This window comes from Maylandia zebra, linkage group LG16 (genome assembly GCF_041146795.1).
Source record: "Maylandia zebra isolate NMK-2024a linkage group LG16, Mzebra_GT3a, whole genome shotgun sequence".
Classification (NCBI taxonomy): domain Eukaryota; kingdom Metazoa; phylum Chordata; class Actinopteri; order Cichliformes; family Cichlidae; genus Maylandia; species Maylandia zebra.
The window spans coordinates 1,523,591-1,550,000 of record NC_135182.1 but is presented as its reverse complement, the minus strand read 5'-3'; the positions used below and the strand labels follow the sequence as shown (position 1 = coordinate 1,550,000).

Here is a 26,410-nt window from a genome sequence, read left to right as displayed (position 1 = left end):
TTTATCAGAAAACCAGGGAGGCTCGAGAAGCTTTCAAAGGCAGAGCAGTGTGTGCAGCACATCCAGTGATGATGCAAATGATGTAAAGATGAAACAGAAGGTCTCGCTTCCTAAATCTAGAACGCTGCACTGGACTCTTTTACATCAACGTGAGGTTTAAATGATTTATCATCATTTTTGATTGTGTTCGCTTTAACCTTTGGTAGCTGTTTAAATCTTTTTGCAGTAGCAGTTTTATAATTCACCTACAGGATACAGAATAGTGTTCATGACGTGAATAAAAGCAGCCATGTGTGCGCTGTCTGTACCATGTGTCTGTGTCAGCATCACAGTTGCAGAAGTAGTTCATGTCAATGCAGTTCTCCTCCAGGCTGCAGGAGCACTGCTGAACTCCAGGCAGGAAGCCTCCCCAGTAGCTCCTCTTTTCTCCTTCCCGGTCCAGCCACCACGAAAGCGGACTGCCATCTGCAACCAAACCACAGTCAGCACGCCGCTGCAAAGGACTCACACAGTACAGCAAATATAAGTAAAACCACTGGCTTTAAAAAACAACATGAAACCCAAAGACAGTTTCTTTCTTTTAATTTACAACAACACCATCGAAAAGAAGTATGAAATAAAATATTATTATTATTGTTTCTTTTAAATGCTGTGATGTGATAAACAGTGAAATGACGCCACACTACCTGAAACCAAAAACATAACTAAAGGGTTAAACAGCTTCAATCAGTGTGACCCTGCTCTGCACAGAGGCCAGCTGGCATGGAGAAGCCCATTAAGCCACATGTCACAATGCATAATCAGTGTTACATGCTGGGGGGCTCTCATCCTGCAGCATTATAGGCAAAGATTTATGTATGGATACATGTCACAGCAGTGAGCAGTGGGGTCAGAGGCCGGAAGCATCCCTGTGAAACTCACTTTAACATCATCCATCACTTTGGCAAAACTGGTGACACAAATGTTAATTGTATGCATAAGTGAGGAGCTACAGGAACAATGAGTATGCACCAACATTTGCATTACAAAGGATGGGAATAATCCACATCTTTATCCTGTGTATTCATCGCTGTCCGCTGCACATTTTAAAATAGTCCTGAGACATCAAACAGGAACACAAACCACAACAGGCTACAATCAATACATCCTGCAGGAGAGGTCTCTCTAATCACATCCTTTAACTGGCTGAATACTGACAGGAAAAATGTGTTTCCTGTCTCCTTCACAGAAATGACTGTTGTGATACATCGTTGCCCAATGTATCACATGCATGTATCAATGTATCACATGCATGTATCAATGTATCACATGCATGTATCAACGTATCACATGCATGTATCAATGTATCACATGCATGTATCAACGTATCACATGTATGTATCAACGTATCACATGCATGTATCAATGTATCACATGTATGTATCAATGTATCACATGTATGTATCAATGTATCACATGTATGTATCAATGTATCACATGCATGTATCAATGTATCACATGTATGTATCAATGTATCACATGTATGTATCAATGTATCACATGTATGTATCAATGTATCACATGTATGTATCAATGTATCACATGCATGTATCAATGTATCACATGCATGTATCAATGTATCACATGTATGTATCAATGTATCACATGCATGTATCAATGTATCACATGTATGTATCAATGTATCACATGTATGTATCAACGTATCACATGCATGTATCAATGTATCACATGTATGTATCAATGTATCACATGCATGTATCAATGTATCACATGTATGTATCAACGTATCACATGCATGTATCAATGTATCACATGCATGTATCAATGTATCACATGTATAGAATAAATATAGAATAAAAATATATCATATCCAACATGATGCAGCAAAAGCAAATGTGGATTTTGTTATAAGGGTTAATAAACATCTCAGTTTGATCTTTTCTGATGCTTTGGCTCTGACAGGGTTAATATTCACAATCTTTGCACCCACACAGATGAGGGCTACTATTTAAGGGGGATGACAACTTTAAAGTGCACATGGTGGGAACTACTAGGAAATGTTGTTGTGTGTCTGTGTGTGGGGTCAAACTGTGGGCTAAACACAAATAGCCCTACATTTAAATCAGCGTGTGAAGGTTTGTATGCAGTGCAGGGGCAGCATTCAGCTCATTAAATATACTCTGAGCTATAAATATGTGAGGGGGAGGGAATACATCAGTGCTCCTTCTTCCCACAGGACTTATTGTCCTGTAGTACAATAGGTCCCACAGGACAGGATTTTCCTTCTGTGTCATTTAGTCAAATTGAAATTTTGTATTGTTGCAATGGAAAATCAGGATTTGTGGTTTGAAAATGTTTATCTAACTTAACATGTCAGATAAATTTGTCCTTGAGTTAATATTGACTTCAAGTCAAAGGTTTAATTAAATTAGAGTCATATTTCATATTTCCAGTCTGTATGTATGCTCTAGAAATGAGAAACAAATGAAGACCACAGCTCAGAGAGGTCAGTATCATCCACTTCCTGATCGTCCAGCAGCACTGAAGCAGAGCGAGTAGAGCTTGGGTGATGCTGCGTTTTGCAGTGGATGCAGATTTTAAGATAAAAAGATTCAATACACTGACCTCTGTCGCTGCTGGCAGCAACGATCCCAGAAAACTCCTGTGACAATGCTTCAGGCTTCATTAAGTTTTGCACCTTAACAGCCTGACGACTACAACCTTCTCTAAGCTTCTCAGCTACTCTGGATTACATTCAAACCAAGTACACAGCCTGTTTAAATTCAATTAACACTGAGGTCTCGGTTTGTCCTCCAGTCAAAATCAGAGAACAGAAACACTTCTGTCCATATTATTTGTCTATGTTTGCACCTGCAGTTACCTTTTACCATTTTAGTAATCTTACAGGTTCACTGCAACATCACACTGTGCACCATCAGTCTTAGTCATGTAACCTGTCTGATGGTTGTACCTGATGCTGCAGAGACACGTGGCTGTTGCGCTATTTCTTTCAAATATGTCCTCTTTGGGGTGGACAAGGAGGACACGGGCCAACAACAGGACAGCTGGAGGACACAAACAAAGCTTCTGCTGTTACAGCTCAAATATTCTGCCCCACGTTTTACACACACCGGCAACAGGTGGCGCTGCCCCTATCGTCCAATCCTGTTAAGCATAAGTGGACGCATGGACGGAGGACGGTCTGGCACGAACTCTCGCGCCTGACTCCACTCACTGTGTGCTTAGCTGTGATGCTGCAGGTGGTGCTGAGAGCCACACTGGAATCAATGATGACATCATTTGAATTCATTTGATTTCCTGCATAATGAATTTTTTTGTGTTAAAAATAAGACAACAGATGTCCCAATATAAAGTCACCTGACGGTGCAACAGCTGACAAACCAATTTTCACTTGGTGCTATTTTCTATTTTCTAGGAGCCACTTTAGCACAGCTTTAAAAACAAGTGTTTAAAAAGTGAGCCGTCTGATGTAAATTCCAGGGTAAGTTCATAAAGGATGCATCTACAGGAAAATCTTGCTAGATAAAAAAGAAAATGTGAAAAGAACAAAGAAGACTGCTGAATAGGACATCAAAAAGACGAGTAATTAAAGCGCTGTTGTGAATGTTTAATATTAATTCACTGTCACATTAAAAGCCACAGTTGCCTCAAAGCAAACTGAGTTCATTATGAGTATTTAATAAAGAAAAAACAACATGTTTAAAATGCAAATCACACCAGGGCTGCGTGGTTTCAGTACGAGGACATGACTGAACATCTGTGTTCAGGCTGGCAGTCAGAGGACATGCTGCACAGCAAAACGCCACAACTGGAGGTGAACTTCAGATGTTTTTGGCAGGGCTGCACCAGAAAACCCAGCGGCCCCTTTGAACAGCTACTGCTGTTGTTTTTTCTGCTAAATTAGCACGATGAGTGGCATCTCGTCTAAGAGCGATTTGCATATTCTGTTGAGTAACACTGTTGGTTAAATGGATGCTGTTTATACCTGCACGCTCAGAGAAGTGGATTACAAAAAGACATTTCACCTTTTTTCCACGGGAGATACGAGCGTCCAAACAACAAAGACGGCCGTTACAAAACTCCGACTGTTTCTTCGAGTGTTCACGCAGCTATGAAATACGCTGTTCTGGCTCTTGTTTGATGTCTGGGGTGATAATGAACTTGTTTGTTTGTGCACACATGCTACCCAGGGAACAGCAGAATCATGAATCTTTCATGCTTTAAGCGCGAGTGCTCGGATGTTTGGAACACCATAGGTGCCAGAGATCTGAGATGAATGTACACCAAAAGATTGGACACAGCCTTTCAGGTTATTGTTAAACTATAACAAGAGTAGGGAAGCAGTGGGCGAGGGGATGTTGAAGGGGGCAGCCGCTTCCAACGTGGCCCCGGGCTGACAGCCTGACAATGCAACACAAATAACACAACGTTCAGCTGCTTCATTTGGATGAGACCACTCAGTCCCACAGTGGGGGGGAGCCAGCCGTGGGGTCAGCAAGCAAATGCATGTAAGAGCATATAAACAGGTTTGCCCTGTATTTCTGCTGACGCACGTGTCCAGTGTCTACTCGTCTGAATCCAGTGCAGCTGTTCTCAGTGATGTGGTACTGGTGACAGCACGGGACATGTTTTAGGACAGCCACTGACCTTTTGTGTTAAAAAGACGGGACTTCCTGCAGTTGTAAACCACTTCCTGTTGGCACTGTTCCGACCCAGATACGATGGCACGTAGTTGTTTGGCCGAAGCGCTGTAGTTGAAGATCATGACGTGAGGTTTCTGAAGGGATGAGGTCTGAACTGTGACCGGAGCTGTGCTGTTGTGGGACAGCACGGTCCACACCTTCTTCTCTGCAAGAAAAATGTTCCCGCGTTACTGTGAAGCCAACATCAGCACCTCCTGCACCAAGATACATGCTGTAGTTTGGGAGCATTTCAAGTTGCTATACATCAACACAACTGTTATATCCCAAATGTTAATAATGTGCATGCATGAAGTCCGTAGTAATTACATAAATTGCAAAAAAGTAGAATAAACTACAAAAAAATCGTATAGAAAATCTTTTTTGGTTTTTTTTACAAATATTTCTAGTTAGAGAAATTTAAGAGGTTCATCACCCGAAACTGAAAATAGAAAAAAGTTGCACGAAATAGTTTCCAACCACAGGAAATTTATTTTGAGTGTCTTCATAGTTTTCTTTTTATATACTGCAGGAAAAACAAAAATAAATATTCTAATGCAAATTTGCAAAAAACCAGCATGTGCATCGAAATGAACTGTTTCCAGTGTAATTTGAGTTCGAAGCATCCCAGAAACTATTCACAAAGCCATAAACTCAGACATGAATTTTAAAAACACCAGCATATCTTTGTAAATGCTCTATAGGAAAAAACTACCGCGTTTCGGGACGGTAATGGCGGACATGCGATAGTTCGCGCTGACGTCTGTTCCCAGTAGGAAGTCTTATGAACAGCTGATCAGATCGGCAAAGCCTGTTTCTGGAATATTGTGTTTTTGTTGCTACAAATGCTTTTATGCAATTTTTGCAAAGCTACATGTGGAAGGAAACCGTGACCGAGGACAAGCTGAATGCATAAGATGTAAGTACAACTCCTCCGGTTTCATATGCAACAAAAATTATTGTGCTAGTTTATGTGGTCGCAATTCTACCGAGATTTAAAAATAGTTATGCAAAACGTGCTCGCTCCGGCCGGCCATAAAGGGCTAACTGAAAATGACTTGATTGGCAAAACTCTGAAGTAAAAAACAAACAAACAAAGACATGACTTATCATTTGTTATTGACGAAAAAAAAGGGATCCACCCCCCACCCTCCACCTCATGATGCTAAAGCCAAATGGCTGCTCTCTGGGAGTTTATTAATCGACATAATCAACTTTAATTTAATGCAGTGTGAAAAAAAATGCACAGAAATAAATAATTTTTTTCAAGAATAATTAGATTCAACATCTTTGTTCAACAGAACTGCAGACTGCACAGATGGTACCCAAAGGAAAACGTACTACAGCTTACTGGGGTGTTTTAGACTTAACAGTTACTATATACAGTAATGGACTTCTATACATTTTACATAAGATTAAAACTTTGGGTGTAAGATTCAGAAAATTATTTATTAAAAGCTCGACATTTTAAATGAGAATAAGAAAGAAAAGTATGTCTTTGTGCCCCCTTTTCCCTGTTCATGCCCTATCGGCCCCCCTGGCTAAACTTTGCTAGATCCGCCCCTGCACAGTTACCAGCGTCAGCTGTAGAAAAAGATCCTGGTGTAGAAAGTATGTATTTAATATTACTTTCAAGGTCAAGGTCAAGGTGACAAATAAAGAACCTTGACCTTGACCTTGAAAGTAATATTAAATACATTCTAACAGCAGCTGATCAAGCTTAAACGTGCTGCGGTTGTTCAGCCGCTGGTTTCCTCTTTCTGGTGCAAAGTGGGCCAAAAACAAACCAGAGAGACGGACTCGCGACAGAAAAGCCGATCAGCTGATCATTGATCAGTGTCACGATTGAAGTAGCAGCAGGAGAGAGAGAGAGAGGCAGTCGCTCCATATCGGTTGTTAAGCTTAACACAGGAATGCTTTACAAACATTCAGAGATGAACTTACACACTTGCTTTACTTCTCTCTGGGAAAACTTCCTCGGAGATGAAATGCTGGTTTGGTAGCGAGGCTACAAATACACACAGCCGCTCTATCAGGTGATGCATACTGCTGCGACGTGCTACGGTTATGAGCTGAGTTACGGCGTGTGGCAAGTTTTGTGAGGTGCTTTCGTGATATTTAATGGATCGGATTACATTTTTTTTTATCGGACCGATACGTAATATCGGATCGGTCCATCTCTACTTCAAACCCTACACTTTGAAAAAGAACCTGATTTTATTCGTATCCACATACGAACACAGAATATTCTGGATAAAATCAGACGGCTGTGTCCTACTTCATGATTATTCTCATCAGGTTGGCAGGCTTACAGTTATTTACATCTCTAATGGATTCCTTAATTGAGGTCAAGTTGAGACATATTTGCTGCAGAACGACTGAGATTTTCAAGGAGACGACTGAAAAAACAAACCCTGGACGAGAGCAGCAGAGAACACCACGTTCGCTCTGTAATGTCATCACTGCTACATTAACCTTGCAGGGACGAAGCAGCTGGGAAAGTTGTGACAGCGCGGTGACGAGCACGGCCTCCAGAGTGTCAAAACTCAATATGTTTTGTCCTATATGTCATGCAGACTGTGGATCAGCTCGTGTCCCTCTGCCTGTCTGTCAAAAGTCACATCTCAGGTGACACAGAGCATATTGTGTTTGTGCCATCAAAAGCTCTTTCTGGCTCCCAAATCACAACACCCACACTGGTGACATCAGTCTGCTCCCACAGCTCCCAAACACCAACACCAACCCTCTCCCAAACGCAGCCTGGTGCCACGCGATCACTGTCGATATCTGTGCTGCCGACAGCAACATTCGTAATTATTTTATCGACTCCTCTGCCTCGACGTAACTTTCCTCGTTTCTCCACGAGCAACAGATAACTGCCGAGATTTCAGAAATCAATGGGCAAATTTCTGTGAAAATGAATGTGGATATTCCTGTTTGCAGCACGGCGAGTGCTGCAGACGTGACTTTGAGCTGGGATCAGGTCAAAACCAAAACTTTTACCCAAGAAATGTGCAGATTTATGCATTCCTTCAAACGACTTAACAGTTTAAACGTTTTCATGGCACCGTGACTCGCCCTGCATCCAAAACATCCAGAATTACTGTCATGAAATGCACTGTGCAGGGGATTAACCCTTGTTGACGTTAATGACCCGAGCCTCTGGAGGCCACTGGGAGGGGGCTCAAGATCTCTAAGCCTGTCAAGTTGTAATCTTTTTTTAATATATTTTTAACTGGCTTTATTGGATGGATACAGGGAAGCGAGAGGGGAAGACATGCGGTAAAGGGCCACGGGTCGGACTCGACCCCAGCCGGTCGCCCGCTCATCCGACTGAACTAACCCGGTGCCAAGTTGTAATCTTTTTGATTTGAGAAGCAACAAATCCCACATTTCTGCTCTCAGCCATACTTGAGTGGACAAGATGACCTTTTAATTGAAGCATCATTCATGAAGACACCATGAAAACCTTTCCCTCTGATTAAAGATCGAGGCAACAAAAGGCAGCATGCTGCATATACATAAAGAACCAAAAGATTGGAAACAAATGAAAGATTAAATCTGTGTTTAACACACACCGAACATGCATTTAAAAACCCTCAGGAGGTCGCCTAGACTGCTGCTGGCTCTGGATCAATGCAGGCTAATCTATAAGCCAGTGCACTCTTTACTCTGAGCTTTCTCTGTGTTCTCGGGTGATGTTGAATGGAGTAAAAGGTGACAACACGAGGTCTACAATGATCTCACCTGTCATGTTGCAGTATACCTGTGTGGGCCCCAAAGGACCACTCCCATCTGGATCAATGAAGTAGAAGCCCGATGAGCTGCCACTCAGCTTGTAGGCCTCACAGGAAGACTCGTAAATGGCTGCAAGATGCAGAGTGGGACAGAAATCAGTCAGTCGTCCAACAATCAGCCCACGCTCTGACGGCTCTCGATTGGATGAGTCATGAATACACAAAACCTATCTAAATGTATGAACTCTGTGCTGTATTATAGAAGTGAACGATGTCCATGCTTTGGCTTTTTTCTTTATGCTAATTATGGCACCAACATCCTGAACCAGTGTCCTCCACACAAATCGATTCACATCAAGGAACATCTTAAACATCTTCACAGAGATACACACTAACAGAGGCCTTTGTTTGTGGCAGTGACTGTCATTTTAATGGGATGAAAGGACAGCAAACAAACGTTACTGCCTGCTGCTGGCTTCATAATAACTTCTATTATTTGATGAAAATAATTAAGTCAAGTCAGCCTATTTGTACGCCATGTTTTTCAAAAATAGAAGTCAATGTAACAAACTGAGATAAATGGCAGAGACATCACAAAGCATCCAAATACAGAAAAGCAAAAAAACTCAAGGAGAACAATTAAAACTACATGACAGCACAGGCCTTTGTGAGCTCCTCTAGATACCACAGGATCTGCTTTGAAGAGCCAGATGAGGCGAAAGACTAACATGACAGCACGAACCTTTAGTTTAGACCCACGGCAGGATGATGCCCCCGAGTGCCTGAAGAACCAGAACACCAGCGACATAGTAGCTCATCCTGTTCATGCTCCATCATAACTCACAGGTTACTACCTCTAAAACAACAGACATGACCCCTATGGGCTCAAACTGTGCTCATAAATATTTTGTACTTGTAAATCAGACGGTGTAGCTGTGAAATGAATTTTGTAACCTTGTGTGTTTGTAAAAAATATTCACAAACGTTATTTTTTGGACCGTAAGGCGCACTGGATTATAAGCCCGGCTACACGAAACAAAACAGTCAGAGTCTTGCTTCCTCCACTTCCGTGCCATTGATTCATTACTGCTGAATTCTCTCACAGCGGCTCTATTCCCGTGTTGTTGTAGTATATAATAATAATAATAATAATGGATTGCATTTATATAGTGCTTTTCAGGGCCCTCAAAGTGCTTTACAATACCACTATTCATTCACACTGGTGATGGCAGCTACGGTTGTAGCCACAGCTGCCCTGGGGCAGACTGACAGAAGCGAGGCTGCCATATCACGCCATCGGCCCCTCTGGCCAACACCAGTAGGCGGTAGGTGAAGTGTCTTGCCCAAGGACACAACGACCGAGACTGTCCGAGCCGGGACTTGAACCCGCAACTTTCCGGTTACAAGGCGAACTGTCACTTCTTTGAGCCACGATTAATGACTAACCTCGTATTGTGGATGGGTTATCTCAGTTGTTCTCCTGACTGAAGTTTGGTCCTTTTATAACATCCTGCCATGCGATTACATTTGTCTCTTTAACTTTTATCGAGTGGAAAAGTGTTAGCGTTCATCCTCCAGCTTCAGTGTGTTTATGTTATGCTAACATAGCTATTTGCTAGCGCTCACGTAGCACATCATTATATAGCAGCTAGCCCAACTTCAGTAACCCTACAAACGTCACTGCTGTTTAGTTTTCTGTCTTCATTTATGCTGGAAGTGAGAGCAGAGCTGTACGTTTTAATTTCTCAGAAATCTCTCAGTCAGAACATGCTATATCATGTTTCGGTGGAAGCTAGCGAGCTAACTTCCTGCTAACTTCTGACTCCGTTAAATGTAATAAATCCTGTTTTCATGGATGCCTGATGTTTAACTTAATTGTTACACCTGGTAGAGCAGCAACACTGATCATTTTATTAAAGATGAAAGAATTTAGCGAGTTTTTAACTCTCAGTGATGCTGTGTGTTTGTTTGACTTTGGGACCTGAAGCAGACAGAGTTTAAGACCCAGATTAGCCATAATGCTCCAACAATCCATCAAGCAGTGCGGTTTCTGACAGATTTTTGAGCGCTGTGTACATAAAATTATTTCGAGCTCAGTAAGCACAACCAGAATTCATACATAAGGCGCACTGTTGGTTTTTGAGAAAAGTAAAGGACTTTAAGTGCGCCTTATATTGCGGAAAATATGGTAATCATGTTTTTGTTAGGGTGTGGTTACAAAGGAAAAGAACTCAGTAATTAGCTTTTACCCGGGTATTTTTGAAAACGCAGATTTTTCTATGCGTTTGCACCTTTCGTCCACACGTCAACGCCGTTTTCGGTCACTGAAAACGGAGATTTCTAAAAGCTCCGGCCAGGGTGGATATTTTCTAAAACTCCGTTTTTGCATTTACGTGTGGACGAGAAAAACGGAGAAAACGCAGCGTCAAAGCTGTGCGCCTTTTTTGACGTCACAGTGTGCGCCACGTTATTGTTTCGGTGAAATGAATTTCTACAATACTGTTAATTCTACTCTCTGCAGTGTTTAAATGCTCACATATACACACAGTTACTGTCCCTCCACACATACGACTGTTCTGCTTCTATGCCCCAGCTTTGTTTACTTTTTCCCACCGAGGCTTCTAGACTTCTGATTGGCCAACATTTCTACACGGTTAGGAATCTAGCGCCACCTGCTGCTTTGGCATGTTCATAGCAGCGTTTTCCTTCATTTCTGCCTTTACGTGTGGACGGGATTGTTTTTTAAAACGAAAACGGAAAATCTCAGTTTTCAAAAATACCCGTGTACGTGTGGACGTAGCCTTAGAAAGACACAAATTCTCATCTATAGATGCACAAACATAAATCAGTTCACAGCTACACAGTCTGATTGAAACTGACCTGGAGAACACTTTGGCCAAAGACTCACATACACACACAAACACTGCAGGAGGATCAGTGAATCTGTGGATTGTGGAAGGAAAGATGACAAATACCTCATCAGTCCTTTGGCCACATAAGTCTCGAGTTTACTAATGAATGTTTCCAGCCACTGCATCTGTCAAAGCTAACAAGTCTCAGTTATGATGCTAGTGCCAGCCAGTATAACCAGGATAGTAAGGTGCTGTCCAGTGGAGTGTTTTCTAAAACCACCCAGAGGGCAAAATGAGACCTTTTTGTCACAGTCATGCAGTTTGAACTCAGCACGAGAAGTATGTGTGTGTGTTCCTGTCTAGCTATCTTTGTGAGCACCGAAATCTGCATTCTACTATACTTGTGAGAACCAACAGTCACTTGTGAGGACACACTCATGGTCCTCACAAGTTTGAAGCATTTTTGAGGCTCAAAATGTGGTTTTAGTGTCAGGCTAGGGAAACCGTGACGTCAATGAAGGTCCTCACTAAGATAGCTGAATGGGCTTGTGTGTGTGTGTGCAAACTCCAGAGATGAAGCCAGACATTTCTGAATGTCATTGAATCTGCTGAGTGTTTTCAGACTCTGTCAGGTTTCAGGTTTTGAGTCCAGACAGAAAAGTTGATTTCACGTGTTTACGGGGAAGTTGATGAAAGGCCCTATTTTTAATTCAGCAGATGATCTTATCTGCCATGTTCTCTCCATCAGCCAAACACGACTGTGTTTGCCTGCATATAAACAAGATATCAGTATTCTGGGGCAGGGGAATTTCACACATACTTTCCAACAGCCGTCTCCACAGCAAATATCAAGGCGATGTCATAAAATGACAGCCGTAAGGAAAAGCTCCTACATGCAGAGTCAGTCTTTAGACCCTAAATAGTGTCTAACACTATTTAGGGTGTAGCGAAAAAAGATTCTCAGAATTTTGAAAGTGAGAATAGCAGCATCGGTTGTAAAGGTCTTGTCAAGTCGAAGCAGGACAGCTTTTTTTGCTCTGCACAGGTGAAGAAAGGTACGAGCGAGGCTGGCGGATGTGTGCCGAATCGACTGACACAACTCGGCAGACCGAGACTAAATGGGGCGGTGCGGCAGATGTAATGGCGGCTTTGAGAGGAGGTGAAGAAATGAAAGTGAGACAAAGTGCTCACAGTTGTGACATGTCGCTCCAGCATAACCCGTCCCCGAGCAGTCACAGGAGAAAGAGCTCCACATCTGAGAACAGCGCGCTCCGTGCTCACACAGGTTAGGAAGGCATCTGCAAAGAAAGCACAGTTTAGGAATCCACTCATTTACTTAGTGATTGTACCTGATATATGGACATTTGAATCACTTTATTTCCACAGTTTGAACCTTTGATCCAGCACGACGACATTTCGATCCACTGTATGCTTGACTGTACGTTGTTGGGGTGACTCTCTCGACTTTACATGAAGAGTCATAATGTGCACACACCGTTCACCAACAGCACCAGCGTTTCACAGTCTGGGGACTCATCAGCTGAACTTCAGACCATGCACATGAACGAACGGTGAGAAAATTTTAACTCTACTGTCTCAATTTATTCCTACTAATAATAAATAATGATTTTGTATGCTATGTTTAAATGAGCAAACATTTAAGTGGAGATATTATCTGAATGTCAGGAGCGGGATCTCATTCACACCCCTCCCAGCCTGAGGGAGGGGTGTGAATGCCTGCTGTTCTCCCCCCCCCCTCCTTTCATTCACTTCTCATTGGTACACGGGGATCGGCCCGGCCAGTCTCCTTCGAGGCCTTCCCCTGTACACGGTCCCTCATCCATCATCGCTCATCATAACTGAGCTCGTGAAATAAAACTTAAAGGAAGTTCTTCCTTCCCGCTGACACGAGTGCTTCCCCATCAGGGATCATCTATTGCTGCAGCTTTTCTCTCTAATATTGTATATAAAGCACTTTGAGGTAACTGTTGTTGTAACTGGTGCTATAAGAAGATTTTAGCTTTACAATCTGGAGCTCTAACCGCGGCGATCTTCATCCGTGGTATCTGCCATTCTGCCAGAACTGCAGTTCAGCTGTTTCTGATCCATGAATCTCTGTCTGAGGAACACTTAAACAAAACAGGACTGAGTGGATCTGCAATGATGAACATCTGTTATTACAGTTAGTCACAAAGCAGAGAAGCAGAGTACACTTCAAACCCCATCCATGCGTGTTTTCCTGCGTTCTCCAGAGTCGGCTTGGCGGTTCATCACACGACCGTGACACTTCAGTCACATTTCCAGCTAAAGTCACCAATAAAGCTAAGATGAGGGGCCATCTATGGACAGTGTGTGATTGTCCAGTGAGGGACAGCTGTATGTGTATATACACACATCCAAGGAGAGGTTTGTCACAGACCTGACAGGCTTTTCAGTAATGACGCTTCTCAGGTTCACAAAGAAAGAAATGCTGCTGCTGTTAGCGTCTGCATGCTATGTTAGCTCAAATGCTCTGCCACACAAAACCACACAGAGCTGAGCAGATTGGCCCTCTGTCACCGCTACCAAAGGGGTATATCTATGCATGCATCTATGATTGGTCCTTCTCTTCAGACTGTAAGCAGCGATTTTAAAGTGAAGGACATGCAACATGCTAGCATGTCAGAAACAACACAGAACAAGTTTTCTCATTGAAAAAGCTGCAGGCAGAGATGTTCTGTCTTTTGACTGCTTGTAATTAATTGATTATCAAAACGTTTGCTAATTAACTTTCCCGTCTGCTGACTAATTGAAAAATCTGTAGCTACCTCCTGATGTGCTGAGCTCTTTCAAGCTTTCAGAACAACTGAGGCTTTAGGAGCTGCTCAGGATGATAACACTTTACTTCCAACATAGGGTTGCCAACTCCCTGAAAAATAAATAAGGGACACCTCGTGGCCAGGGCCGGGCGACCCAGTTGTCTTCACCCTTCCCAGTGTGGTAGCTCTTTTTTTGTGTGTGAAATTATTTTTTAACCATTTGACTTGAATTTGATTTAAGCAGATGCATATTCTTTGTGATATGACCATATGGGAAACAAATGATCATTTAGCTATTTATTTTTAGCTCACAATGACAACATTAACACAGTAAAACAGGTCTCTTTCTTAAACAGAAGCCTGTCATGCTTAACTTTTGAGAATATAAGTAAGTCTTTCTTTAAAAGAACTCTGTCCTGCTTAACTTAAAATTATATAAATTAATAGAAAGCAATAGAACAAAAATATTCTTGTAACAGTGCACATATAGTGCATTTAGTACAATTGGCTTCAGTTGAGGTATTATTTCAGCTTTTCTAATGCTAATCAGCTGCTCCTGTTTGTAAACCCGCTTGTTCCCATGATTACGCATCTTAACTCATCATCATTATTCATCTATGTATTACTTTTATGTATTAGTGATCTATTTGTTGTAATCATCTATCCTTACAGATGTTTATTACACAAAATAAGTTATATTATCACACTTCTGGCCACATAGCGCTGATATTCACCGCACATGCCCATATTAACCTTAACCAGAGGGTTTAAAAAATAAACCAGTGTTTACATACCATATCTGCTTCTGCCGTGGCCTGGTGGACAAAAAATTGGTAAAGGGTTCCCCGAGCTTTCATGCCCCTCATGTTCTTCTTGTGCCACCACTAGAAGCATGCCTATGGAAAAAGTGCGCCGGCACACAGTGCAGTGCGCTTTATAGGTGTTATCGTGCATTTTCCCAGCCAGGTGTTTTCCTTTTCCCAGTCCTCCCAGTACTTTTGCAGACTTTTTTCTTTCTCTGAGCGAACAAACATTGCTGCTCTAACGCTGGGCTCACACTGTGCGATTTTTGGCCCATTTTGAGCCGATTTTTGAGTCGTGCGACCGATTTGGTGATCAGCCCGATTTTGGCCTTCATCGTGCATCGTGTAGTATACGTGGGGTAACGAGAAGCGATTAACACCTCGAGCAGCTCCCGATTATCAATCACTCGTGAGGGTGTCACCGCAGCTGCTCACGCGCAAACACGTAAACGTCGGTGAAAAAGATGGAGCAGCACAGCTGTGCAGCGTGTGATCTGGACACAAGTGATGGAGGCACAACTTGTAGAACTTTGGAAAGCTCATCCGAGCCTTTTCGATGTGGCATCACAAAATTATCACGACCACAACAACCGTGAAAATAGTTGGATTTACATGCTGCTCATTCACAGCTGCCTGGTCATGTTTTTCATTAGCAATTTAGCAAAGTTGATGGTGGTGGTGTGTCTGTGTGAGTGAAAGACAGAGAGAGCGAGCGACAGATTTTCTGTTATAACCTTCATGTTATGGACGCACAGTGTGCCGTCCGAGACTTGCACCGCAGTGTCGGCGTTTGTTTCCCTGTTGGCCATGCTTGTTGTTGTGGTCATCGGTTGTCTTCCGGTATTTTCTCCGTAAGCGACCTTTCCTCAACCAATGAGATGAGCGGTAATCTGACTTGTCATACTCGAATTGTCATAAGTGTGCTGTCAGCTCATTGGTCACAAAGCAGGAGAGGGGCTGGGAATTATGTTTTCAAACAAAGCGTTAATTCCATAAACATTTATAGACTACTTTTGATTCTCACTGTATTACGGGACAAAGTGCGTCCCTTATTAGCTCAATACGGGACGTGTACTTTTGTTTCTAAATACGGGACGATTCCGTATTTTAAGGGACGGTTGGCAACCCTATTCCAACCACAAAGAAGGAAAAACAAACAAACCCACATAAATAGGCGGCTTCCAGGCATCTGCATTAGCGACTAACAGAAGCAGTTGTTTTGTTGGTGTTTACAAAGCCGATCTTTTATCCAGCAGGTAAGAAAGAGCCGTGCTCACGTTCCCCTTTATTCGCTCCTGTGCTGTCATGAACACCAGCTTTGAAGTCCCCCAAAAGACTCATTTGCTGTTGATTCATGTTGTGCAAAGTAAAAATAAAAACAAGTGTGAACTGACGCTTTCTCACACACTGCGCCCTTGTCTGAATTTGAGAAAGTGGAGCCGTGGCAGCGCTTCTCTAAAAATAAATGCATCTCTGTCACCTTCAGACAAGAATGCCCGTTAATAGGATTTCACCACAAAACGTGTTTCAGGGAAAATTTTAAACTGCACTCTTCTGATTAATAGTCCCGTCCTCCAGCCTCCTTCAGTTTCACATAATTGCCAGCCTTTCAAGCATGCATCTATAATTTCATGCACTTTTATCTCTCACCTATTAACTGCAGCAGCACAGGCCGGCCGCAACACGGATAAGGTTGCAGCCGTCGGTTTAATTACCGTCGGGCTATTTTCTGATGTTGTGTGCACGGTTGACCTTACAGGTCAAGAAATGACAGCAGCTGGCACACCCAGGTGCACACGAAGAATAAAGTGAGTCACAGTGTAATTAGACCGAAAGCAAAGAAGCTTCAGTCTGAGTTCATTTCCTCGTATCGTCAAAGTAAAGGCTCAGAACAGAAACGAGGAAATCATAGGTTCACCTCCCTCAAGTTTTCAAATGATTTTTATTAGCAGTTAATTTGCCATTTGATCTCATTCACCCAGTAAATACATCCCAGGACCGAGCTCTCACCACACGGGTGAGAAATCAGATGTCACTGGTCAAGGTGGATCTCACTAACAAACATCCCACTCTCGTATCATAGCAACTCGACGGCGTAAGCTAGCCCTGAAGTTTTTAAATGTTATAATAATAATAAACATAAGCCTGATAAATCAATCTTTTTCAGGAAGTAAATGGTTATTCAGTGCAAAATACGTAACCAAGCCAACACCAAAGCAAAGACAAACACAGTTAGCATGAAGATGAAGGAGTTTCCCCAAGGAGCTGCTGGAGCCTAAATTAAAGTTCAAGCATAAAGACGGGAGTGCAGGCTGGCATGCTGTGAAGTGTGTGCACTGGATGATAACAGTGACTCTACACAGTGCAGCCCTCTGGCCCACACGGTACAATGTAAGCAGTGGTACTGCTGTATGTGTCGTCATTTGAATAAGAACAGGGTCCAACCAAAAGCTGAAGGGTGTCCTGGCTCAGCTTTAGAGATGCACCAAATGTTGGCCTCCGCTATAAAGTGACAGCAGAGGCTGAATGAGGATCTGAGTGATTCAGGGTAGAGCTGCTGTTCCCTCAGTGATGGTTCAGGCTTCCTGTCAGGATGCCTTCTGGATGCATCTAAGCTGAGTAATTCGTCCATCCAAGAGGAGGCCCAGAACATGATGGAAATGTTTTTCACTTGGTTTGAGAACATCTCCGATTCAGAGCCAGAGGCTGGGAGATGTTTGGACTACAGTGAGACTGCTGTCCCTGTGGCCAGCAGTAGAAATGGACGTATGGATGGCTGCTTAAAGAAAACAGAGGATGGCTGAACTCATCTTGAGGAGGGTGAGTTTGTACACCGCTGCAGTATCTGCACCAAAGTTTCAGCCATGTTTCATCAAAGACAGCCTGATGCTGTTTGTGTAATCCTAGTGGCAGTTTGCTTCTTGACTGACGCCCTTCAATAAATGAAATCACGTGGAAGAGCACCAAAGCATGCTCCTGGAGCTGCATCTCCTGGAGCTGCATCGCCTTCTTTATTCGGTCACTTCCTGCAGCGCGCCGTTCGCCTCACTGACACGGGAGACTGCCGTCGCTCCTGTGTTTGCAAACGCTGGCTTAGACAGCAGACATGTGAAACTGAAGAAAAAGCAGTCTGCATGTTTACTTCAATCCTGTACAAGATCCACATGAAGGTGCTCACAGGGCCCGCAGCTGTGGGGTAATGAGGGAGAGCGCGGCACACAGGACAGTAGGGAGGCAGCTTGTTAGCATAGCCCTCTGCCAGGGAAGCTACTCGCCAGTTTTCTGTTGCACTTTAATTGGACGATCCTGTCAGTTTGTCTCTATAGGACAAGATGTCAGTGACATTCAGGCTGCGCTGCAGGCAGCACGCTGTCATCCACAAATTAACAGAGTGGGCATGGATGAGGCTGTGCTGCCATCTTGGATAATGTTTGACATTCAACAGTCACGTGTGCATGCTTTCAGCAGCTCTACGTCTGAGCCATGTTCTTACTCAAACACATTCAGGATACTTTACCTGTCTTTTATATTGCACGTGTCGAACTGAAGCTCGTTATAATTCCCCAGCAGTCCTTGCTGTACATGACTGAGATTCATCAGCTGGCTGTTGATGAATATGAGCCGCATACAACCCTGGAACGCCGGAGCAAAGCCCTGGCAGTCTGGAGCAGTCGCAGCACAGCCTGGATGGAAATAACACACGATACAACCTTTAGCTTTTATTCCCAGGAAACATTGGGTTAGCGTGTAAAGGAGAACGTCTTAAGCTATGTTAATATTGGTGTGTAAATCCACGAACCTCCAAAGTAAAAGCTGCCTCTGGATTGCACTTGTTCCCAAAGTTCAATAGTGGAGGAGGGCTCGTTATCCACAGTCAGAGTGATCTGTAGGTTCCTGGCGTCGAGGCTCACAGAGTGCCACAGCCCATCGCTGACTCTCCTGCCTGATGAAGAACGGTTCAGTTTGGAAGTTTAGAAGACAACAATATTTATTTATTTTACTTTTATTAAAAATAGACTTTTGAGAGCTGCCAGTAAATTTCCTGTGCACACACACGCTTGTTTTCACGGACACCACAGGAGCTGCAGAGCTTCCAGCCTCCTCCATCACTCGGAGCCTCCAAACAAAAAGCCTGCCTCCTCCGCCGTGTCACTCAGCGCATATTTTATCATTTAGATGAAGTGAATATGGAAATGTGGAGAAATTACTAACGTCAGCTTCTTCCTGGTTCTTTATTATTGTCAACGAATAACGTGGGTGCATTACCTCCACTAATGTGAAGTAAGCACTGTACCGCAGTCAATCCTTCTCCATCCTTCACTTAAAGATGACACCAGCATCTCTGTTACAGCTGATCACCTACAGTCAGAAGGCTGCAGACATGAGCAAACACACTCACACGACTCTGCAGACCAACATCTGGAATATCTTCTGACATGTGTCAGTCAGATTCTTTGTTCCCTTGTTGCTGATGATGACTGAGGAGGTTACTACAGCTGCCTGCACTGCCTAACCCAAACCTTTAACCTGTAAGCCACCAAGTGCTTCACCAAAGTAAAAGTGGCTGTGACAGATCATCACAAAGCTGCAGCCTTCAGGAGGACTGACCCACGCCTCTGTTCCACTCACACTCAGTCCAACAGTGCCCGTGACTTGCAGCAGATCCCTGCATCCCAGAAGAGTCTGAGGGCCGCGGGCAGTTTCTCTGTGTCATGGAATAAGCAGAGTTGCCACAGCAGACAACATTAATCTGAGTTTCCTTCCCTCCTTTCAGGTCAGAAATATAAATCTCAACATGTGTTTGCTGTCTCCTTGCTGCCCAGTCAGTTTGTGTGGCTGCTGCTCATCTTTTAAAGTGTTAGAGTGGCGAACGCTCACACTAAACATGGCCATTAGTATGTACAGCTAATAATCCCTGTGAGCTAAGAGTTGAGTCGAGGCAGCTTCTGTTTGTGTTTCATGTCAGCTGATATCCTCACGACGCGCTTATCGTTTTCACATCCAACCCGGGGCTGAGTGTGTTCCAGTGCTACAGCACCAGTGTTGTAGTCACAGCATCTCCTCAGCAGAATAAGGATCATAATCAGTGCAAGACGGAGGAGCTGGAGTCTGACAGCAAGACAAGACAGACTCTGAACAACTAAATGAGTCTGAGGACTTGCACAACAATGACCTGATACGCTGCAGGGACTATTAGCTGGGTAGGAACAGCCGATCGCATTGACGCAAGCATTTGTTTCAACTGTAAAAACAGGTCAACTCTTATCCTGCCTCTAAAAAATATATTTGGATGTGATCACTGCTCCAAAGAGTCAGTGGCAGCCCCGTGTCCACACCAGTGTGTTCATGCAACATGTTGTGCGTCTCCTGACGAGAGTCTGATGGAGACGCAATTCTTTTCACATTGAGGTCCCCGTGCACGCAGCTCCCACGTTGTCAGGGCCCATTTTCATCCTGCCAATGCTCTTCTATCAGCTGAACGAGGACGCAGTGGAACAGTGATGTGACAGTGCGAATGAAACTGAAGGGAAAAGTTCAACTTTGGAGAAAAACAAAAGTCTGCAGTTTAATGATTACGCTGAGAGTGATGCTGCTCGGTGTCTGACATCGTTACACTGTTCCAGCAAAGTGGTGAGAATCTGTAGCTGCCTTTAATTAAAACCATGTTTCCATGTTTATGATTCATTTCTTAAGCTTCGGACGATCGCTGTGCCCGACGCGCACTCAGCACGCCGCGCTCACGTTTACACACCGGGCTCTCCCACACTACGGTCCAGGCATCACAGAGAAGATGTTCAGCTAACAGAGCATCACACATCATCTCCATATAGGAATGCCCTCCACCCTGCATCTGTGCTTGGTGCAGCATGTTCCCACAGGATGGGTTTCCACACATCAGAGAGGAGGACCTGGGGATTGTCTCGCACTGCCTTTAATATGATAACGTTGTTTCCTGCGTATAGATGCTATGATACGCTATATCTAATTTCAGTTTGACCTCCAAAAGTGGACGAGAAAGACGAGGGATTCTGATGACGGTAACACGAACAATAAACAGATCCTTCCTTTAACTATGGTAAATGTATTGTTTCTGCACGACTGCAGGACTCGAGGTCACGGGCTTCATAGGCTGCAGCTCTAAGGCTGATATGTCCTTGCGCAGATGTTTAATTTAATGCACCATGAGGCAAATTATATAAAAGGGAATACAGTCCCTGAGCTGTGGTTTTCTTCTCCATCTATATTTCCCTGCAGCCATCCAACTGCTGAGAGCCTGACTTCCCCCAAGCAATCTTACTTATCTCTGTTATTTTTGCTAAGGAATCCTATACAGATAATTAGATGATATTTTCCCTCAAGTCCCCCCCCCCAAAAAAAGAAAAAGCCATATTATTTTCGACTTTCTTCAGGATGAAGGTGATACAAGTCAGACAGATTAAATTGGTTGCTGAGCACAAAACAAGCACCTTGGAGGACTCAGCAGTGCAAACAGGCTTTTGGAGGCTGGCGTTCGCCGATGATGCTGTGAATCAAAATGTGATTCAGAAGCTGAAACTGACCCAACCCTGTGCCAGTCTGTGTTCATGCTAGACCAATTCATCTAGTCCTTTTGCTAAGCTAGTAGTAGCTTCTTAGTAGACTCACAAATAGAATAAAACAACATTAACTTGATCTAATGTGTCACACTGCTACAACCGCACACTGTGAAGAAAAATGACTAAAACACAAATTTTCAAATTAACAAGTTAATCAAATACTAAAAGTGTACGAACATGCGCCGTTCCATCCTCCAGGTCGTGTTACATGTATTAAAAGGGGCCGAGTGTGCACAGGAGCACAGCTGTGAACGTTAGCTTCATTTTTCATCTCTACAGGTTTCTGCATCGCTCTAACAAAAATGACCCACTGGGGTTGGACACAGGGCCTCTCCTGGTGTCCTCTAGTTCCTCCTGCTTGGACTTTGGGTCCTGATCATTACATGAGGGTCATTTCTGTGACTATATTTCATGTTTCTTGAGCTGCTCCTGAGCTGGTTTGCAGCATGCAGCTGCATTATCCTGCAGGCCAGCTGTGTAACTGGCATGCACCAATCTTTAGGTGAGTTTGTCTCTGGCAGCACATTCCACTATAACGACTTAATACATGTTAATCACTTCAGCTGTCAGTGGTTTCATGGTGTGGCTAAGTGGTGTATGCCACTGAACCTTTTCTATCTCAGATCTAGTGCAGACATGGATCTGTGGGGATGATTAAGTCTAGTTCGAGCCGAACAGGAAATGTCTGATTTTGTACTATCAGGAGTGCACAGTAGACTCAGGGACACATTAGTCTGTTGTGTGGACTCACCGGCTGAGACCTCTGATTTCTGTCGTCCCGAGCTGTGGAGGGTCAGGCGTAGCCAGCTGTTGCTGATCTGCAGCCTCAGTTGCTGTGGATCTGGGTTGAGTTGGACGGAGAGCAGCAACCCCTCCGGGTTCCACGTCCTGAACTGGAAGCGAACGGAGAAACCCCCCACAGCTGGCGATGCTGATGGGAGCGACAGGAAGCTGCTGCTGGAGCTCACAAAGGTGCAAGCCACCAGCTGGGGCTGCGAACACGAGAAGGTCACATTGCCCTGGAGGACGAAAAAGCCAAGGATGCAGATTTACATGCATCTTGCACAATATGTTAGGTGTCATGGGAAATAAATGTCATGTTGTTGCGCACAAACAGGGAACAAATGGTAACTGACACCAGAACCTTTTCCTAGTGTCAACCACAATATTCATTAAACTGAATTATTTGGCATCAACAGCAAATTATTCATCAGTACCAATTTGTAGTACTTGGAACAGAATTCATAGTAATGCTGTAAAAGAGCCGACACATTGTGTAGTGTCAAATGAAAATTTAATCAAATAACCTCACACAGAGAGGAAACTGAATGTCAGCGTTTCTTCATAATGGATTTACTTTGCTTTTCACTGTTTTCTGCAATACAATATTCCAGTGTTACAGTGGTGGACACTCTCACAGCACAGCGATGGTCATTGAATGATCCATTTAAAAGCAGACTCTCTTATCTTCACAGAATGGGTGAATAGCTCCCAGCATTTCTGCATGAAGTGCATCTCAAATATTAAATATGAGGTCAGCATATATACAGGTCATGTCTGGGAGGCTAAAGCTTCAAGCAGTTGTTTATTCTACTGGCTCCTATTGGCTGCTGAGAGATGACTCTAATATTGGTCTCATCCCACCTGCTGTTAAAAATATTATATTGGCTGGGGACAGCCAATCAGAAGTCTCCATTAAAGCATGTGATTAAAGGAAGAGGAACTGGAAGCTGGTCGGATTCTCTGTATGCCACAGAAATGTGTTTCAGTGCTTCTTTATTACCTCCTTTATGGGAGGAAACACTGGGACCAATCTTTATGGGAGGAAAGAATAGAAAGACTATTCCATCCCATAATACACAGCAACACACATCAGACCATCCATGGAGACAATCAGCAAAACAGACTTTAATACACCGACTCCTGGTGTGGCACATAGGGTCAGTGGTGCTAATGTGCATGTGGAAACACACACACACACACACACACACACACACACACACACACATAGAGACACACACACACACACAGACACACACACACACACACACACACACACACACGCACGCACACACACACAGACATGCACACACACACACACACACACACACACACACACACACACAGACACACACACACACACACACATGCACGCACACACATAGAGACACACACACACACACACACACACACACAGACACACACACACACACACACACACACACACACACACACACACAGACACACACACACACACACACATGCACGCACACACATAGAGACACACACACACACAGACACACACACACACAGACACACACACACATGCACACACACACACAGACACACACACACACAGAGACACACTCACAGACACACACAGACAGACACACACAGACACACACACACACACAGACACACAGACACACACACACACACACACACACACAGACACACACACACACACACAGACACACACAGACACACAGACACACAGACACACACACACACACACACACACACACACAGACACACACACACACACAGACACACACAGACACACACACACACACACACACACACAGACATGCACACACACACACACACACACACTCACACACACACATTTATGTAGAACAGGTTGTGGACTCTTCTAGCTCCTCTGTCTCTGTAACAAAGACAAACATTTAGGTCTCGATCCAAGACGAGCACACGAGTTTAACCTGATAAAAGCATCCATGGAATTAAGTAAAGGAATATGTCAGAGCTGCGAACACAGACAGTGGTGTGTGCTGACGTCAGAGTCCCATCAGTCCTGCTGCCTGCAGGGCAGCACGGGGCAATCGCAGCTCTTTGACTCTCAGTATGATCCCTCCCATCAACCTCGGGGAGACTGTCCCATTGAAATTCCATCACAGCTTCCATCACGCCGGCCTCTTCCACCTCTGCTTCTGTTGTCAGTAAAGACCTTTTAATGCAGCAGTCAGACGTCAAGGCAGGGGTGTCTCAGATGAGACCTGGCTCGGTGATTGGTGTAGGTGGTGACTCTCAAACAGCACTTGGGCTTAATCACAACGGATGTAACGATTGTCACTTGTTCCTCAGTGTCTGATAAGACTCGCTTAAATGTGACTAATCAAATATCTCACAAATCAGCAGAGAGAAAACCGGGAAACGACGCGAGCGAGCGCCTGCCTTTTCCAGCAGCACCATCGCTTGGCTTCATGTTCATTCACACATATTCACACTAAACTCAAATTTCTCTGTCAAATAGAGAAAATACATAAGGCTGCACTCATTTCTCTTTTATCCGTGGACCTCCTGTGAAAGCACATCCATGGAGGAATGCACCTTTCTCCAGTCTTATTTGTTACCCTACCTTCACCACGGCCGTTTGGCCTTCTGTCCCTCCAGAGGACATGCTCTAAACTTCATCCAGCTTATACAGAAATGTGCAATCAATCCACGATTATTTACATGTTTTCATAAAGTTGTCGGTCCGTCCTGAGATGCTGCTCCATGCTGCTGCCTCACACTCCTGCTAAACCTGACTATAGAATTACTGCACTGCGATATATGATTACCAAATTAGACCTTTACAGTTTCACTCGCTCCACTCGCCCACGGTCTTTTGCCCGCCTACAGATGCACTCTTCCTGCATTTTTCCTATCTTTATAAATATCATTACATCAGCTTCGCTCCCTAATAGAGATCATCTGTGCTGTGAGGCTTTTTCACATTTGTGAGCTTTTAAAAGTGAATCACTGCACAGGTTTGTCTTTATAGACACCAGAAAGAAACAATCAGTCGTTATATTCGTCTATCATCTATGTGTAGGATTGTAAAGGACAGAAGAACTCAAATACTGCTGTCTGTGTTTTCATGGTACCCAGGCTTTTCATCATTTTTTACATATATGAGCTGAGTTCAGCTTAATGCACAACACACTCACTAAGAACACATGCAGCACTGTGGAAAACTACACAACTCACCACGCTGTGTATCTGCGGCTTGCGTCTCTTTGCCAGATCTATGACATTGATCCCGTTGTAGTAGAGGTTTTCCATGCAACCATTGAAGTTCTTCCTCAGAAAGGTGCCGGGCTTACCCGGCAACGGGATCCCTCCAAAGCTCAGCTTTAAAGAAGAAAATACAGAAACCGATTCACCAAGAACAACTCGTGTTTTTAACAAAAATGATGTGAAATTCAATTCATCTTTTATTGTCATTGTGCCAACACAACAACAACCAAAGTATATGCAAAATACCAAACACAAAACATAAATAGAAGTGTGTGTGTGTGTGTGTGTGTGTGTGTGTGTGTGTGTGTTTTTGTGTATGTGTGTGTGTGTGTGTGTGTGTTTGTTTATGTGTGTGTGTGTGTGTTCCTGTCTAGCTATCTTTGTGAGCACCGAAATCTGCATTCTACTATACTTGAGAACCAACAGTCACTTGTGAGGACACACCCACGGTCCTCACAAGTTTGAAGCATTTTTGAGGCTCAAAATGTGGTTTTAGTGTCAGGGTTACAGTTAGGTTATGGTCAGGGTCAGGCCTTCATTTTTAATGGTTAGGGTGAGGGGCTAGACCAGGGGTCGGCAACCTGCGGCTCTTTAGTCCTTATACTGCGGCTCCGCGTGGTTTGGGAAAATAAATTAGAAGTATTTAGCTGAAGTGTATTTTATTTATGTTAGTTCTTTTTTACCTTGTAGTTCTACATTGGAAGATTATTGTGATATTGAAATATAAAAATTAAATTATATTCTATAATTTTTTCATCGCTCATAATAAGTGTCACACTCGCAGAGCCGGTGTACCCGCCGAAACGGCGTGCATTTATCGAGACTTTCAACCCCAGGTAGGCCAGTTATGGATGTTCAGATCCACATTATGTCAGCAGCTCCACCGTGAACTGTGTTAAAG

At 43.7% G+C, this 26,410-nt stretch overlaps 1 protein-coding gene across 2 annotated transcripts in view; it reads right to left on the bottom strand.

The window, feature by feature from the left end:
- LOC101464205 (contactin associated protein family member 5) overlaps nucleotides 1–26,410 on the bottom strand; it is a 138,374-nt gene that overhangs the window by 32,224 nt on the left and 79,740 nt on the right. For both annotated transcript variants that reach the window (XM_076874660.1, XM_004571566.5), the window contains exons 7-14: nucleotides 25,480–25,623; nucleotides 22,238–22,505; nucleotides 18,690–18,833; nucleotides 18,408–18,573; nucleotides 12,481–12,587; nucleotides 8,448–8,567; nucleotides 4,669–4,869; nucleotides 309–465 (exon numbers count right to left, since the gene is read on the bottom strand). In XM_076874660.1, the coding sequence (XP_076730775.1) occupies nucleotides 309–465; nucleotides 4,669–4,869; nucleotides 8,448–8,567; nucleotides 12,481–12,587; nucleotides 18,408–18,573; nucleotides 18,690–18,833; nucleotides 22,238–22,505; nucleotides 25,480–25,623 (1,307 nt within the window). The remainder of the gene's footprint in view (nucleotides 1–308; nucleotides 466–4,668; nucleotides 4,870–8,447; nucleotides 8,568–12,480; nucleotides 12,588–18,407; nucleotides 18,574–18,689; nucleotides 18,834–22,237; nucleotides 22,506–25,479; nucleotides 25,624–26,410) is intronic.